The sequence below is a fragment of the Lissotriton vulgaris genome, chromosome 8 (genome assembly GCF_964263255.1).
Source record: "Lissotriton vulgaris chromosome 8, aLisVul1.2, whole genome shotgun sequence".
In the NCBI taxonomy this organism is placed as follows: domain Eukaryota; kingdom Metazoa; phylum Chordata; class Amphibia; order Caudata; family Salamandridae; genus Lissotriton; species Lissotriton vulgaris.
Genome location: NC_141696.1, coordinates 1,548,508,400 through 1,548,524,140, shown reverse-complemented (window position 1 = coordinate 1,548,524,140; position 15,741 = coordinate 1,548,508,400). Strand labels below are relative to the sequence as shown.

General features: G+C 45.3%; 1 protein-coding gene across 1 annotated transcript in view; it reads right to left on the bottom strand.

The window, feature by feature from the left end:
- Positions 1-2,477: 2,477 nt before the first annotated feature.
- The window catches only part of LOC147700347 (NACHT, LRR and PYD domains-containing protein 3-like), a 484,040-nt gene continuing 470,776 nt past the window's right edge, over positions 2,478-15,741 (bottom strand). The window contains exon 12 of the mRNA XM_086936309.1: positions 2,478-2,757. Coding sequence (XP_086792435.1) covers positions 2,498-2,757 — 260 coding nt within the window. The 3' untranslated portion in view covers positions 2,478-2,497. The remainder of the gene's footprint in view (positions 2,758-15,741) is intronic.

Sequence of the window (15,741 nt, the reverse complement as noted above, 5' to 3'; positions counted from 1 at the left end):
TTATACGTGTTAAAATAAGACATATAAAATTGTTCACGTTTCTTACTCTTGACAAAGCTGTTCCCTCCTCTAATACTGTGTTCCATTACTTCAATGCCACACCACTTAAGCTCATCTATCGTGTGGTTGTGGGACACCCAATGTTCCACTACGGGGGCTGTGTGCTTTTTTGTTCTTATTGCTGATTTATGTTCGGTGATTCTAGTCCTTAGTTCTTGTGATGTCTCACCGATGTAGCCTTTCTTACATGAACATATCATAAGGTAAATAGTATCCTTTGTTTTACAGTTGATGAAATGTTTCACCTTATTCGTGATCTCATTATATATGACCACTTCTCCTTTTATCAAGCTGTTACAGTTTCTGTCCATACAGCAGGCAAAATTCCCTACTGCAAGGGGGCGTTATTTATACTAGGATGTCTCTGTATTCTCTCTTCCATATAGGTATGCACTAGTTTATTTCGTATCGTCCGATTACATCTAAAGCTGAACATTTGCTTGGGCAGTACTCCCTTATCTTTTTCATTAAGTAATGGGCAGTTTCTATTGATGATGTTTTTCACCTGATTGCTTGCGCAACTAAAATTGGTGACGAAAATTAGTTGATCATCTTTTTTTATTTTTTCTCAGTTTTTTTTCTCACTAAACAAGGAAACTCTGTTATAATATTTGGCTCTTTTGTAAGCTTGTCTTATCAATTTTCTCGGGTAACCTCTACTTTGTAGTTTTTTAGTGAGAACATCAGCGTGGCGATTGAAGTCTTTTATGTCTGTACAATGTCTACGTATTCTTAAATATTGCCCAAACGGGATATTGTTCTTTTGGCAACTGGGATGGTTGCTCCTATAGTGGAGCATTGTGTTGCGGTCAGTAGGTTTGGTATATAATTCTACAGATAATTTTACTTCTATATGTTTGATCTTAATATCTAAAAAGTCCACAGTTTCCTTGGCATAATTTGAGGTGAATTTTAAGTTAACATCCCCGCGGTTAAGCCAATGTATTAAATCATCGAGATTCTCAGATTTCCCTGTCCACATAAAGAAAACATTGTCAATATAATGGGACCAGCACGAGATGTTCTCGTAGAATGGCGCCGCAACGTTGAAGATGTGTTTATTTTCGAATGCTGCCACATACAGACGGGCCAGACTGGGAGCACAGGTAGCTCCCATGCCAGTGCCTTTGACCTGTCTGTAGTAGTCATTCCTAAACATGAATATGTTATTCTTCAATATAATTTCCACGGATTCCACAATGAACGTTGAATGAGCGGACAGGTCTTCACCATTTTCACTCAAGAGGCCCTCTAACATCTTAATAGTAGCATCCTGTATAGAGGGCCTATGTATACGCAATGAAGTAAGGATAACAATAGTGCAAATGTTTTTACTTAAGCATGGACCTGAATTGATAGACGTAAATGTATTGTTTTTCCTCCCCTACTTCTAGGGAAATACAACCCACTTAAGGGTTATTAGTTAGCTTCCCTAAATATTCAACGTTATCCTCTACACATTAATATTGTTATGTACCTCAATGTGAGTTTTTATTTTATTTGAGTTTTATATAGCGCTGGCTAGACCCGGAGGTATCAGAGCGCTTTACATAAGGAATAGCGAGTTGCAAGTTACAACATTTTTACATAAGTTACACAAGGATTACATAATAACAACAAGAGTTACTAGCGAATAGCGCATAAGGACACATGATGAAGCCACAGTAACACAGTAGTATGCATTACTAGTTTGTGGCGTAACAGAGAGAGGGAAAGGAAAGTTGATCCAGCTCCTTCTGGTTTCTCATGACGCAAAGCCTCACTCCAGATTCCAGGTCTGCTTCCTGGCGTTACATGACTTGTGACATGAAACTATACTGGCTCATTCCGAATCATGGAATGAGAAGCAGGATGGCACAAGCTGATCCAGCCGTGGACTTCTAATCCGATAGAGGAAATTCAGGGACAAAACAATAAAAGTGGCCCGCTGGAATGTGCATTTTGGGTTCTCAAATGTGTGTTGAAGGAAAGGACACATTTCTTAAACCACAACTTAAAAGCACACAGAATCCATACAGTAGGGGCCTCATTTAGCAAACTTTCCCGAAGCACAGCTCAGCAAGCCACCTTGCTGCGTGAAAGAACAGGAATGAGCCATATTTAACATAAAACTGCGCATTCCAGTCCTTTCCATTTGCTGGTGCCCTTTTTACTGCCTAGTGCCAATGCAGGCACTTCTCCTTTTATGCCTCACCTGGGGAGGCTATGCATTTTGGAGTATTCCCAAGGCTACCACTCATAGTAAATCTGGGTATGAGGCAAAATCCATGGGTGGAAGTGTGGAAGGACCCACGCTACACCAAATCTGCCCCTTAGTGATACGTTGTTTTACTTTGGGTAGCCTTGGGGAGGGTATGTTTTCTGTGTCAAAGTTCTTCCTGCTATGTAATGCAAAAAAAAAAAATGACAGATGGACAGAATCTTTCCTGTTTTTCGATCAGTCAGATTTCTCCAGGTAATTGTATAATGAATGGTCTTTCTCTCGAAGGGCGAGCAAGAACTCTTGTATAGACTCATTTCCTTTCTTTACTATCATCTGAATCAGTTTTGAATTCCGTGAGCTGCTGATATTTTCTGCAAGAACGTCTTCAATCTCTTCATTCTGGAGTATGTGTTTGTGCTGTAGAATCTCCATTATGGATTTAATATTCCCCATTCTTTTGATGAGATTCAGTCTGTGTCTCTGAAGGAAAGATTCTAGTAGACAAAAATGAAGAAATACAATTGTAGTATTCATGTAACATAATTGATCTTGGTGATATTCTTATGGCAAAGACTGATTAAAACTTTCTTCAAAATGCTGTTGAATGCTAATTCCAAGCTTTCAAATCTTTTACCAAGACTCTCTGCATTACCGCACCAGGTATTCTGAGGTATAGTACATCTGCAAACATTATCATTTCTGATCAATTCATTAACTTTTTTACCTGCCAGGTCAGGAATTCTGAGTCACACATAATGAGGTACATCACACAGACAAAAGGTGATGGGAGGAATGCTTGCTTATCCACGGGCAATCACTCTCGGTAGGATCCCAAGCCATCATTCCTTTCCACACTCTGCCACCCCAGTTTGGACCCAGACACATGCAAATCAGTTTTGACCCTGCGCCAAATGGGAACAGTCCAGCCCGAACTGCCAGGTCAGGTCCTCCTTGAACTGGAACACAAGCGGACCAGGACCAGTTTTCCCTGTTTAGTGCACTTCAGTCAGTTGCAGCATGGCTCCAGTAACTGTGGGTCCGATTCACAGAACTAACTTAAGACAAAATCCTAAACTTACTACTTTTGGTATTCCCAGAATGCACTTACTACTTTTGGTATTCACAGAATGCACTTACTACTTTTGGTATTCACAGAATGGATTTACGACTACTAACTTTCTGTCCGCACTTGGGCCGTAAATTTCACCCCGGAGGCGAAGCTTCCTGCTCGGAGGCGGAGCTTCCAGCATGGAGGCGGAGATTCCGGCCCAGAGGCGGAGATTCCGGCCCAGAGGTGGAGATTTCAGCCATGGCTAAATCCCCACGTCCGAGCCAGAAGCTCCGCCTCCGGGCCACAAGCCCTGCCTCTGGGCCGCAAGCTCTGCCTCTGGGGCAGAAGCTCCACCTCCGGGCCAGAATTTCCGGCCCGAGTGCAGACGTAAAGTTAGTAGTCATTAGTCCATTCTGCAAATGCCAATTTTTGAATTTTTTTGATGGTTAAGATACGACAACATTAGGTTGTCTAATGGTGGGTTTTACAGTTTCTACCACCCACCATGTTAGGTCGTTCTCTGTGTGTTTTTTTGATAAAAAGTGTTCAACCAAGGGTGCATTCTCAACATGGCAGCGAATTCTAGATTGATGCAGCAAGATACGTTTCTTTACAGGTTGCGTGGTTTTACCCAAGTATCTCAGGCCACATGGGCTTTCAATACAATAGATAACGTTAGATGTATTGCAGTTAGCACTTAAGGATGGTTTGCCGTTTGGGCAGTTTCTCCGTTTACGGAGAAACTGTTCAAGACGCTCTGATTACTTTGCAGAAGCTAAAGTATTAAAAGCCAAGCTACATGACTGCGGCTATGCGAACAATCTTCTTAAACGCTCCTTAAAAAGGGCCTGGTACAATGATAGAGATGCCCTTTTACAAGTAAAACAAAACAGAATGACACCAAATTGGTATGTGTGACGACATTTGGGACATCCACCAACCAAATTAAAAAATTGGTTATAAAACATTGGTCATTGCTTGCAAACATACCGGAATTATGTGAAAAACCGATGTTTGCATTCAAGAGGGGCTCCAATTTAAGAGACCGCTTGGTTCATGCTTATAGCAACAAAGACACCGACTTGGTTGACAACATGCGTCAACTGAGCCCCATAGTTGGACACTTTAAATGTACCCAATGTGTAGCATGTAGGACAACCAAGAATTGTGAAAGCTTTCTTATCAAGGGAAAGACTATCACTCTGAAAAGCTTCTCTAACTGCAATACATCTAACGTTATCTGCCATGTTGAGAACGCACCCTTGGTTGAACACTTTTTATCAAAAAAACACACAGAGAACGACGTAACATGGTGGGTGGTAGAAACTGTAAAACCCACCATGAGACAACCTAATGTTGACCGTATCTTAACCATCAAGGAACAACGATGGATCTGTTTTGCTGACTCAATCAGAAATGGGTTCAACTCTAGCACTGAATGGCAAACTTTGGCTTGCCTAATGTAGAGAAATGAAATAAACCTTACAGTTGCATGAATTTATTACCCATATGTTCTGATTAATATGCTTACTATAATACACACTTCAACATGGAGGTTTTGATATCAATGTGTGTATCCATTACTGTAAAATTGATTCATGGAAATGCTCACATTGTGTATGAAGCTCTGTTTATTAACTGCTCAAAAAATCCATTTAAATTTGTATACATGTCTAGTACATCGATGTTTTGACCTTCTTTATACATGTATATGATGATAGATACATTCTATCTTTTTGCTATACTGAGTAAACTGCAATTATGTAGTTGGGCTCTGTTTACAATGAAATAGAACTATTGTATGTTCGCTGAATATATGTTATTTTGCTTAGATAACATTATAGCCTTTAGCTGTTGTTAGACCTTTGTGGATAGACAAATGTGAATATAGTTGAAATCAATTGTAAATCATTGGTAGGATTGATCCAGCACATAACTTTTTTAAGAAACATCTATAAATCGTATCATGTGCATTGAAAAATCGATTTATAATTGTACCATTGAATTTCTGTCTTATGTTTCTACAAATGTATAGCATACTTTGAAATGTATAGGTTATGATATTCAGGTAGAATTTATAAATAGGTTTGAAAATGTATAATAATTTTCATCAGAATAGACTATAAATGTCGAAAATGATTGATTAATATGAGAACATTGAAAACTATTGCTAGAATTAAAACGTAAATAACTATTCCAAGATGGCCGATCCGTTTGGAAGGCTCCTTTTACCAAACACTAAGCATCCCCTAAGGATTACTTCCGGGTGCGGGTATTTAAAATAGACACAACCCAGAGCAGTCTCGTTGGAGGTTAACTCGAAATTGTGGAGGGTTTAACTGCCGATCGTGCGACTAGTAAGTATGTGCTGCCCTATCTTTGGTGCTCCCCCGTTGTAAAGCGGCTTTTTATTTAGCCGACCTGAATGCTCTCAAGTTCTTTCCTTTTTGAATGCCTAAAAGCCCGACTATTTGTAGAGCATGGTTTTTTGACCATTTTAGTTTAAACTCTTAATGCAAAAGTCTCCATACGAGTACTAGATGTCACGCGGTATAACAATATCGATGCGAAACTCAGACACCTATGTCCTTTTAAGAGATGCTTTATGAATCGCATTTATCATGTTGCCAATTTAAACTGAATCTTTGAGTTTGCAAATCATGTTTCAGTATAGGTTTTTAACCGCTTAAATTCAATACGCTCTCTCTTGTGATTCTCCCTTTTTTTAATATCGGGTTGCAGTGCATATAATCTTTATACCTGAACTTTGAACAACTTATACCACGGCCAGTTGTCCAATTTGTGGCTCGACTACAACTGCTCTAAATTACAATCGTATATCTAAGGCGATACGTTTGGGCAATTATAATTATCGAATCGCCTGTATTTTATAACACAAATATGCCCATAATTCTATCATTACGGTATGAAATACGCATTGATGAAGAAATCTGATAGCCCTTATTATTTCATTAAATGAATAATTGACTAGAGTTCCAATAAATAGCTTAACTATGGTCATATGTCAAATCAAATGACATTTGCACCTTTAAAAATAGATATATACAATTGAAATATACATTATTCTACACATATCTTTTCAATTCAGATACCGCGACTTTGGCCTCTTCATTGTGGCTAGCATTGGAATCATTAAAACTCCTGTAATACTAAGTGACCAGTATTACTACTTCAGGTATGTTTGACTAGACTATGTTTTCAACACTGATATTCTTATCGCAACTCTATGGCGATTTTATAATTAGTATACATCTTTATAGATCTCCTGGATTAAAGAGAAAATAATCATTCAGTTCGGAGACGAGTGGCAACTGTGCCAATTCTTTCAAGTGAGTCAAGCTGCTAAATTCCCTTAAAACGATTAACCTATGAGCATGAAATATTTTAGCTTTTTAAAAAAAAACATGTTGTTAGATTAAAAAGGAGTACTCTGTCCACTAGATCCACTAGGTGGATAGCTTTTTACTTTGAGATACTACATCAATATGGTATCTAGCACGGGATACAGCCATCATCCTGCATTTTTTATCACGCATACCATTATCACGTAAGTACTTTTATCCCGCAGTTTTAAGTGTAAGGTAAGTATATGGTTTTAATGTGGGGGTGTAGAGTATATGTTTTGGGGGTTCAGGGATATGTAAAGTATTTTTTAAGGGTATGTTAGGGTTTTGGGGAACAGCGTTATTTTTAGGGTACAGGGGGTATTTTTAGGATTCAGGGGTAGGTATGGGTTTTGGGGTACAGGGGTATTATTAGGGTTTAGGGTTAGATTTGGGTTTTGGGGTACAGGGGTATTTTTAGGGTTCAGGGCTAGGTTTATGTTTTGGGGTACAGGGGTATTTTTACGGTTCAGGGCTAGGTATGGGTTTTGGGGTACAGGGGTATTTTTAGGGTTCAGGGCTAGCTTTGGGTTTTGGAGTACAGGGGTATTTTTAGGGTTCAGGGCTAGCTTTGCGTTTTGGGGTACAGGGGTATTTTTACGGTTCCGGGCTAGGTATGGGTTTTGGGGTATAGGGGTATTTTTAGGGTTCAGGGCTAGCTTTGGGTTTTGGGGTACAGGGGTATTTTTAGGGTTCAGGGCTAGCTTTGGGTTTTGGGGTACAGGGGTATTTTTAGGGTTCAGGGCTAGGTTTGGGTTTTGGGGTACAGGGGTATTTTTAGGGTATAGGACTAGGTTTGGGTTTTGGGGTATAGGGGATTTTGGGGTACAGGGGTATTATTAGGGTTTAGGGTTAGATTTGGGTTTTGGGGTACATGGGTATTTTTAGGGTTCAGGGGTAGGTTTATGTTTTAGGGTACAGGGGTATTTTTACGGTTCAGGGCTAGGTATGGGTTTTGGGGTACAGGGGTATTTTTAGGGTTCAGGGCTAGCTTTGGGTTTTGGGGTACAGGGGTATATTTAGGGTTCAGGGCTTGGTTTGGGTTTTGGGGTACAGGGGTATTTTTAGGGTTCAGGGCTAGGTTTCAGTTTTGGGGTACAGGGGTATTTTTAGGGTTCAGGGCTAGGTTTGGGTTTTGGGGTACAGGGGTATTTTTAGGGTTCAGGGCTAGGTTTGGGTTTTGGGGTTCAGGTGTATTTTTAGGGTTCAGGGCTAGGTTTAGGTTTTGGGGTACAGGGGTATTTTTAGGGTACAGGGCTAGGTTTGGGTTTTGGGATACAGGGGTATTTTTAGGGTTCAGGGTTAGGTTTGGGTTTTGGGGTACAGGGGTATTTTTAGGGTTCAGGGCTTGATTTGGGTTTTGGGGTACAGGGGTATTTTTAGGGTTCAGAGCTAGTTTTGGGTTTTGGGGTACAGGGGTATTTTTAGGGTTCAGAGCTAGTTTTGGGTTTTGGGGTACAGGGGTATTTTAAGGGTACAGGGGTATTTTTAGGGTTCTGGGCTAGGTTTGAGTTTTGGGGGTACAGGGTTTTTTTAGGGTTCAGGGCTAGGTTTGGGTTTTGGGGTACTGGGGTATTTTAGGGTTTACAGGGTAATTTAAAAAAAACATATATATATAAATATAATATTCATTTACATTTTATTTATATATATTTAATCAAATATAAATTTAAATAATTCAATTTTTTAACAAAATATTTTTTAATTAAGTACATTTTATTTAAAAACATAATTAAGAATTAACCATTTTTTAATAATATATATTTTTTTTAAAAATCTGGAATGTTTTATTTTAGAGTGCAGTGTAGATTAGGGTGCTCTTACTTTTTTAAAATACTTTTAAAGCGAGTATACATTTAACATGCATGCCTTTTCATTTTAAAGGCATGCGTGATGAATGCATATTTGTTCTAAAAGTAGTAGTTATTTTGGTATGCGGACTAATTGTAATTGCGGGATTAAAAATGCGGGATTTTGGTATGCGGGATTTTGGTATGCTGGATGTGATCATATATTCATCTAGCACACAGCTTCTGTTATGTTGGTTATTAGTTTGTAAATAGGCAACTGATGTTATTGTATTCAGTGGATACATTCAGTAATTGTATATAATTGTTTCTATATAGGGGGCATTCTTTTTGAAAAAAACTAGTCCTGATGATGGTCTCATAGATGACAACAAGGAAGACCGAAACGTCGACCAAAAACATCATCTCCACAGCATTTGTGCATTGGAAGAAACCTTTTCTATATCTATGAATTGGATCTTCTTCATTAATTAACGGAGTTGATGAAATGTTGTGAACTGACCTGTGAATTTATATGTACAACTTTTCATAACTTTTATACTTTGATTCATTTCTATATATCCCCATGATTCTTTCAAATACACATTTTTTCATATAAGCTGACAGAGTTCAGGCGAGCACTGAAGACCTGGCTATTCAAACAAGCGTACGGCTAGAGCACTACAACTTCTGACCCCTCACTTACCATCTCTCATCTGTTTTTCTTCAGCACCATGAAACCCCTGGGTGTCCGCGCGCTCAATAAATTCCGCATAGAAATATATAATCAGTTTGCTGTGTGCTTTTTCCCTTTCTCCTCTTTTTGTATTTCATTGAATGTTTTATTTTGAACAACATTAGAATATATTAGTTATCCTATGGATACACTTAGGTTCAATTCATTTAGGAACCTTATAAGTGATATTGTCTAAACTATATGTACTTAGTTTAAAAATTAAATCCCTTGTAGACACTCTTTACCTCAATCACCTGTGGGGGCTAGCCGCTTGGGGAAACGCAAATCGGGTTTAGGGGGTAGAGTAGTAGGAACTCTTAACGCATTTCTAACTAGGGCTGAATCTGCACTCTTGCACGACATTCAACATATGGGGCGTAGGCTATCACTAGTACCCACACTACCATCAGGTCTAGTCAACCCAGCCCCCATCCCCACACCAATACATATCAATGACCCCGTAGTCGCGCCCACAGGGTTATCCAGACAGGCTACCCTAGCCTCAACTGTGCACCCTGAATCAACACCAGCCAGTCCAGAACCCCTTTACACAGCCTCCCCAGTCACAACCAGGGGTGGGAAAGCCAAACAGTCTAAGCAGGGGGCAGTGGGAGCTGTGAGTGAACCTCCATCAAAGAAAAGGAAAGCGAGTGTTTTAGCCAAATCACAAGCGCAATTGACAGGGGGGGGGTAGTCGGAAGGCCGCCACTAGGGGGCCTGGGGGGCTTCAGCAAACCCTTAGTGACTGCTCTATTGTTGATACTATTCCTGATTCATTACCTTGCAGTAAGGAAGACCTTAGCAATCAGCTATTGCAGTAAATGTCCTCGCTACTAGACCCAGTGATGCAGAAACTTGTTTCTATTGAAGCTAGGTTTACCAAATTAGAGCAAGGCTTCCCCAGAATCCAACAGCCTATTTGTAATGTTCCATTAGGGCATAGTGCTGGCCAGGGGGCGCACCCCAACAGGTTACGGGGGGCAAGAATTGTGAAGAGACTGCTAACGTTATTCCTGTGATGAGCTATATGAGCTCTCCTCTCTTTACCTGCCACTCTCCCCCTCGTCCTCTCATAGCAACCATCAGACCTCTGGGATTGTGGGCACTGACACAACAAGCCTTCATCAGGCCAGAATCTGGAACACCCCTCTCGTCCCGTATCCTGGGTTCCCTCCTCGCCCACCGCCCATCCCTCTCTCCCTGGATAATTTGGAACAAGCCCCCATCCCCACGGACCCTCTTTCCTCCTTATCTTCCTCCTTTTTAAACTAATTGCTTCTTAATATTGAACTCCACCTCTCTATCTTGTCATTGCAACTCTCATCCCTCAATCAATCAATCAAACACATTTATAGAGCGCACTACTTACCCGCTAGGGTCTCAAGGCGCCGGGGTGCGGCGGGGGGGGGGGGGGGTGTGCTGCTACTGCTCGAAGAGCCAGGTCTTGAGTTGCTTCCTGAATGAGAGATGGTCCTGGGTCAGCCGTAGGTGGGTGGGGAGGGAGTTCCATGTCTTGGATGCCAGGTAGGAGAAAGATCTTCCTCCGGTGGTGGTTCTGCGAATCAGTGGGACGGTGGTGAGGGCGAGGCTGGCGGATCGGAGCTGGTGGGTGGGTGTGTAGAACGTGAGGCAGTTGTTGAGGTATTTGGGGCCCATGTCGTGGAGAGCCTTGTGTGCGTGGGTGAGGAGCCTGAACGTGATCCTCTTGCTGACGGGGAGCCAGTGCAGGTCTCTCAGGTGGGCAGAGATGTGGCTGTGATGGGGGATGTCCAGGATGAGTCGTGCAGAAGCGTTCTGTATGCGTTGGAGTCTTTTCTGTAGTTTGGCTGTGGTTCCAGCGAAGAGGGCGTTCCCGTAGCCAAGTCGGCTGGTGACTAGGGCCTGGGTGACCGTCTTTCTGGTTTCGGTGGGGATCCACCAGAAGATCTTTCGGAGCATGCGCAGGGTGTTGAAACATGATGATGAGACGGCGTTGACTTGCTTGGTCATCGTGAGGGAGGAGTCCAGGATGAAACCCAGGTTGCGTGCGTGGTCCGTGGGAATGAGGGCGGTACCCAGTACAGGAGGCCACCAGGAGTCATCCCAGGCGGAGGGGGATGGTCCGAGGATGAGGACTTTGTTTGTTTTGAGTATTTGTAAAGCGCAGCTGATACCTTGCAGGCTTCCTGGCGCTGGTGAATACTCTACTGAGGAGAGACCGAAGTATATAGCAAGCGGGAGAATTTAGGGGAATAGCCAGGTCTTGATGCGTTTCCTGAATGGAAGAAGTTGTGAGATCTGGCGTATGTCAATGGGCAGACTGTTCCATAATTTGGCCGCTGCGACCCTGAAGGATCTAACCCCGGTTCTGGCTTTGTTGTATCTGGGCACCTTTACCAGACAGGCCGAGGATGATCGCAAGTCTCTGGTAGGAGTGTACCACAGGAACAGATCTTGCAGGGGTCTGGGCCCAAGTCCATGCAGGGCCTTGAAGACAACGCAGAGGGACTTGAAAGCCACACGCTGCTTTAAAGGTAGCCAATGCAGCTCGGCCAGGGCCGCTGTGGCCGAAGACCTTCTCGTCCAGCCAAGAGCCAGCTTGGCAGCAGCTGATTGAATTCTTTGAAGCCGGTCCAGCAGCGTGACTGGAGACTCCAGGAGCAGGGCGTTACAATAGTCAAGGCGACTGAGAATCGTGCACCTGACTATCAACGCCCGGGCTTGTGCAGGGAGAAGTGGCATGATTTTTCGCAGGGAGCGTAGCAGAGCTGTACAAATCCCCACTGTTTTTGCTACCTGGGTTTCCATACTCAGCTTGTTATTGAGCATGGCTCCCAGGTTGCGGACCGAGGAGACCGGCTGAGGTTTGTCCCTTGTCTCTGGAGGCCAGAAGTCACTCGGAAACTGGCGAGGTATGTTGGTGCCAGCGCAAAACAGAACCTCTGTTTTGGAGGAGTTGAATTGGAGGGAGTTTCTGTGGAGCCACCCAGCCGTCTCTCTTAGGCAATCGTGGAAGGAAGTTAGCGGGATGGAATCTTCTCCTTCCCAGGAGAGAATGAGCTGGGTGTCGTCCGCGTAATTAATTGTTTTTATCCTAAATGACTTGATTAACGTGATCAGCGGTTTGAGGTACACGTTAAAAAGGATGGGACTGATGGAGGAGCCCTGGGGAACTCCCTGGGGCACAGGTGCGAAAACGGATTGGAATGGGGGGAGGGAGACAGCTTGTCTCCTGTCCCGCAGGTAGGAATGAAACCAGAGCAGAGCTGAGCTGTGCCATCCACACCTGCTTCGCCGAGTCTCTGCAGCAGTGTCCTGTGGTTGACCGTATCGAATGCGGCAGACAGGTCCAGCAGTATCAGTGCTACTGGCTGGCCCCTGTCTGCACGCATGCGAAGATCCTCCATGGCTGTCAAGACCGCTGTTTCGGTGCCGTGGGCAGGACGGAAACCGAACTGGAGATCGTCTAAGAAGTTGTTCTGCTCAAGGTGAGTCAAGAGGCAGAAGCTGACCCATCGTTCAGCGACTTTCGCAGGAAATGGCAGTAGGGAGATGGGTCGGTAGTTGGAGAGACAGTCTGGGCTCAGGGAGGGTTTTTTTAGGAGCGGGGTGACCAACGCCTGTTTCCACGGGGTTGGGACATAGCCACAGAGCAAAGACTGGTTACATATTTGGCGCAAAGTGCCGAAGAGCTCTGTTCCAAAGCTTTTCCAAATTTTTGGAGGCAGGGGGTCGAGCGAGGAACCCGAGGTAATTCTGAGCGCCAGTCTTTCAAACTCGGATTCAGAGATAGGGGGGGATTCCCGTAATTTAGCCATAGGGCTGGAGCCTAAAGGCGTCAAGTCCTGAGAGCTGATGCTGGCTCCCTGGATGTTGGGGCCTCCCAGAGAGGGGGGGGTCTTCAGGTTTTGAATGATGGTGTTGATTTTGTTAATGAAGAATGCTGCCAGATTATCACAGAGGGCTTGGGTGGGAGGCTGCATCGAGATGGCACAGTCTGGGTGGGTTAAATTTTTAAGTATCTGGAAAATGCTTTTCGAACTATTGGTGGCGTTGGAAATGGTGGAGCAGTAATAGTTAGCCTTGTTTTGGACAATGGCAGTTTTGTACGCCGGGAGGTTGTCTTTCCAGAGAGTTTTGTTGGTGTCGGAATATCCTTGCCTCCATTTTCTCTCTGATTGTCTGCAGGCTAGTTTGAGGGCTCTTCCGTCTTGTCCGAGTTCAGCTTCAGACTGCTGAGCTTCATCCATTCCGCATCATCTCTCATTCCTTCCTGGAGGCTGGCTCTGGCGGTGGCGGGGTCATTGGTGAGGGAGAGGATCAGCTGGGTGTTGTCCGCGTAGGAGATGATGTTTAGGTTGTGTTGGCGTGCGATGGCTGCGAGGGGGCTCATGTAGATGTTGAAGAGGGTGGGGCTGAGCGAGGAGCCTTGAGGAACGCCGCAGATGATCTTGGTAGCCGCTGAGCAGAAGGGAGGGAGGCAGACTCTCTGAGTTCTGTCGGAGAGGAAGGAGGTGATCCATTCCAGAGCTTTTCCTTGGATCCCGGCGTGGTGGAGTCGGGTTGTTAGGGTGCGATGGCGGACTGTGTCGAATGCGGCCGATAGGTTGAGGAGGATGAGGGCAGCAGTTTCCCCGTTGTCGAGCAGGGACCTGATGTCGTCGGTGGCTGCGATGAGGGCGGTCTCGGTGCTGTGGTTAGCTCGGAAGCCGGACTGCGATGGGTCTAGGGAGCCGTTTGTCTCGAGGAAGGCGGTCAGCTGTTTGTTGACGGTCTTCTCGATGACTTTAGCGGGGTAAGGGAGGAGCGAGATGGGGCAGAAGTTCTTGAGGTCCATGGGGTCCGCGGTGAGTTTCTTCAGGAGGGTGCTGATCTCTGCATGCTTCCAGCTCTCTGGAAAGGTGGCAGATGCGAAGAAGTTGTTAATGATGTTCCGGAGTTGGGGTGCAATGATGGAGTTGTTAAAGATATGGTGTGGACAGGGGTCGGCTGGGGAGCCGGAGTGGATGGTGTTCATCACGTGGCTGGTGTCTTCAGTGCTGACGGGGGTCCAGGTGCAGAGGGTGGTGGTGAGGGGCGTTGATTCGATGGTTGGGTGCGTGGTCTGGGCGCCAAAGCTATTGTGTATATTTGCGATCTTGTGGTGGAATAACGAGGCGAGTGAATCGCAGAGGTCTTGCTAGGTCGTGATGTCGTTGTTGCTAGCGTTGGGGTTGGAGAGCTCTTTGGCGATGCTGAAGAGTTCCTTGCTGTTGTGGATGTTGTTGTCCAGTCGTTCTCTGAATGCTGTCCTTTTGGTGGTGCGGATCAGCTGGTGGTGTTTGCGGGTGGCGTTCTTGAGGGCTGTCATATTTTCTGTTGACTGGTTGTGGCGCCAGGCTTTCTCGAGGGTGCAGCAGGATTTCTTGGAGTTCTTGAGGTCGTTGGTGAACCATGAGGCTTTCTTGCTGCCGGGTCTGCTGGGAGGATTCTTCAGTGGTGCAAGGGCATCGGCACAGTTGGTGAGCCACTGTGTGAGGTTACGGGCTGCTTTGTTGGAGTCCGTAGTGGTGGTGGGAGGGTTCTGGCTCAGCGAGGTGGCGAGCTGGTCGGTGGTAATCTTGCTCCAGCATCTTCGGGGAGCCTGTTGGAGGTGGTGGTGGGTCGTGGTTTTTCTGAAGTTTAAGTGGACGCAGCTGTGATCTGTCCAGTGTAGTTCGGTAGAGTGGCTGAAGGAGATGTGGTTGCTGGAGGAGAAGACTGGGCCAAGCGTGTGGCCGGCGTAGTGGGTGGGGGTGTTCACCAGTTGTTTGAGTCCGAGGTTGGCGAGGTTGTCCAGCAGGGTGGTGGTGTTGTTGTCATTGTTGTTTTCCAGGTGGAAGTTAAGGTCCCCTAGGAGGACGTAGTCTGAGGAGGTGAGGGCAAGCGGGCTGATGAAGTCTGCGATGGCTTCGCTGAATTGTGTGCGTGGTCCCGGGGGTCTGTAGATGAGGGTGCCTCTGAGGGTTGTCTTGGGGTCGGTGTGTATCTGGAAGTGAAGGTGCTCGGTGGGGGTGAGGGTGTCGTCGGAGTTGGTCGTGATGCGGATGGTGTTTCTGTGGACGATGGCGATACCTCCTCCGGTTTGGTTGGCACGGTCCCTCCGGGTGATCTTGTAGCCATCCGAGATTCCTATGATGATGTCGGGGGCTGAGGAGGCATTCATCCAGGTTTCCGTGAGGAAACCCACGTCCGGCGCTGTTGTGTCGAGGAGGTTCCAGAGTTTGATGGCGTGCCTGTGGACGGAGCGGGTGTTGAGCAGGATGCACTTGAGGTGGTTGTTGCTCGTGCCTGGTCTGGTGGGTGCGGTGCAGGTCCGGAGGCAGGTGAATTTGCAGGCTTGGCAGGTGAAGGGTCCGTGGGTGCGTTTCGGGGTGGCTCGGTGGCAGGCGGGGGTCCGGCCGGTGTTGAGTGCGCGGAGGGTGGCGACGTCATAGCTCCGTCTAGTTGGCTGGCAACGCCGAGGGCCAGGGCACTGGCGCTGGGCGCGGTCCAGGCGCAGA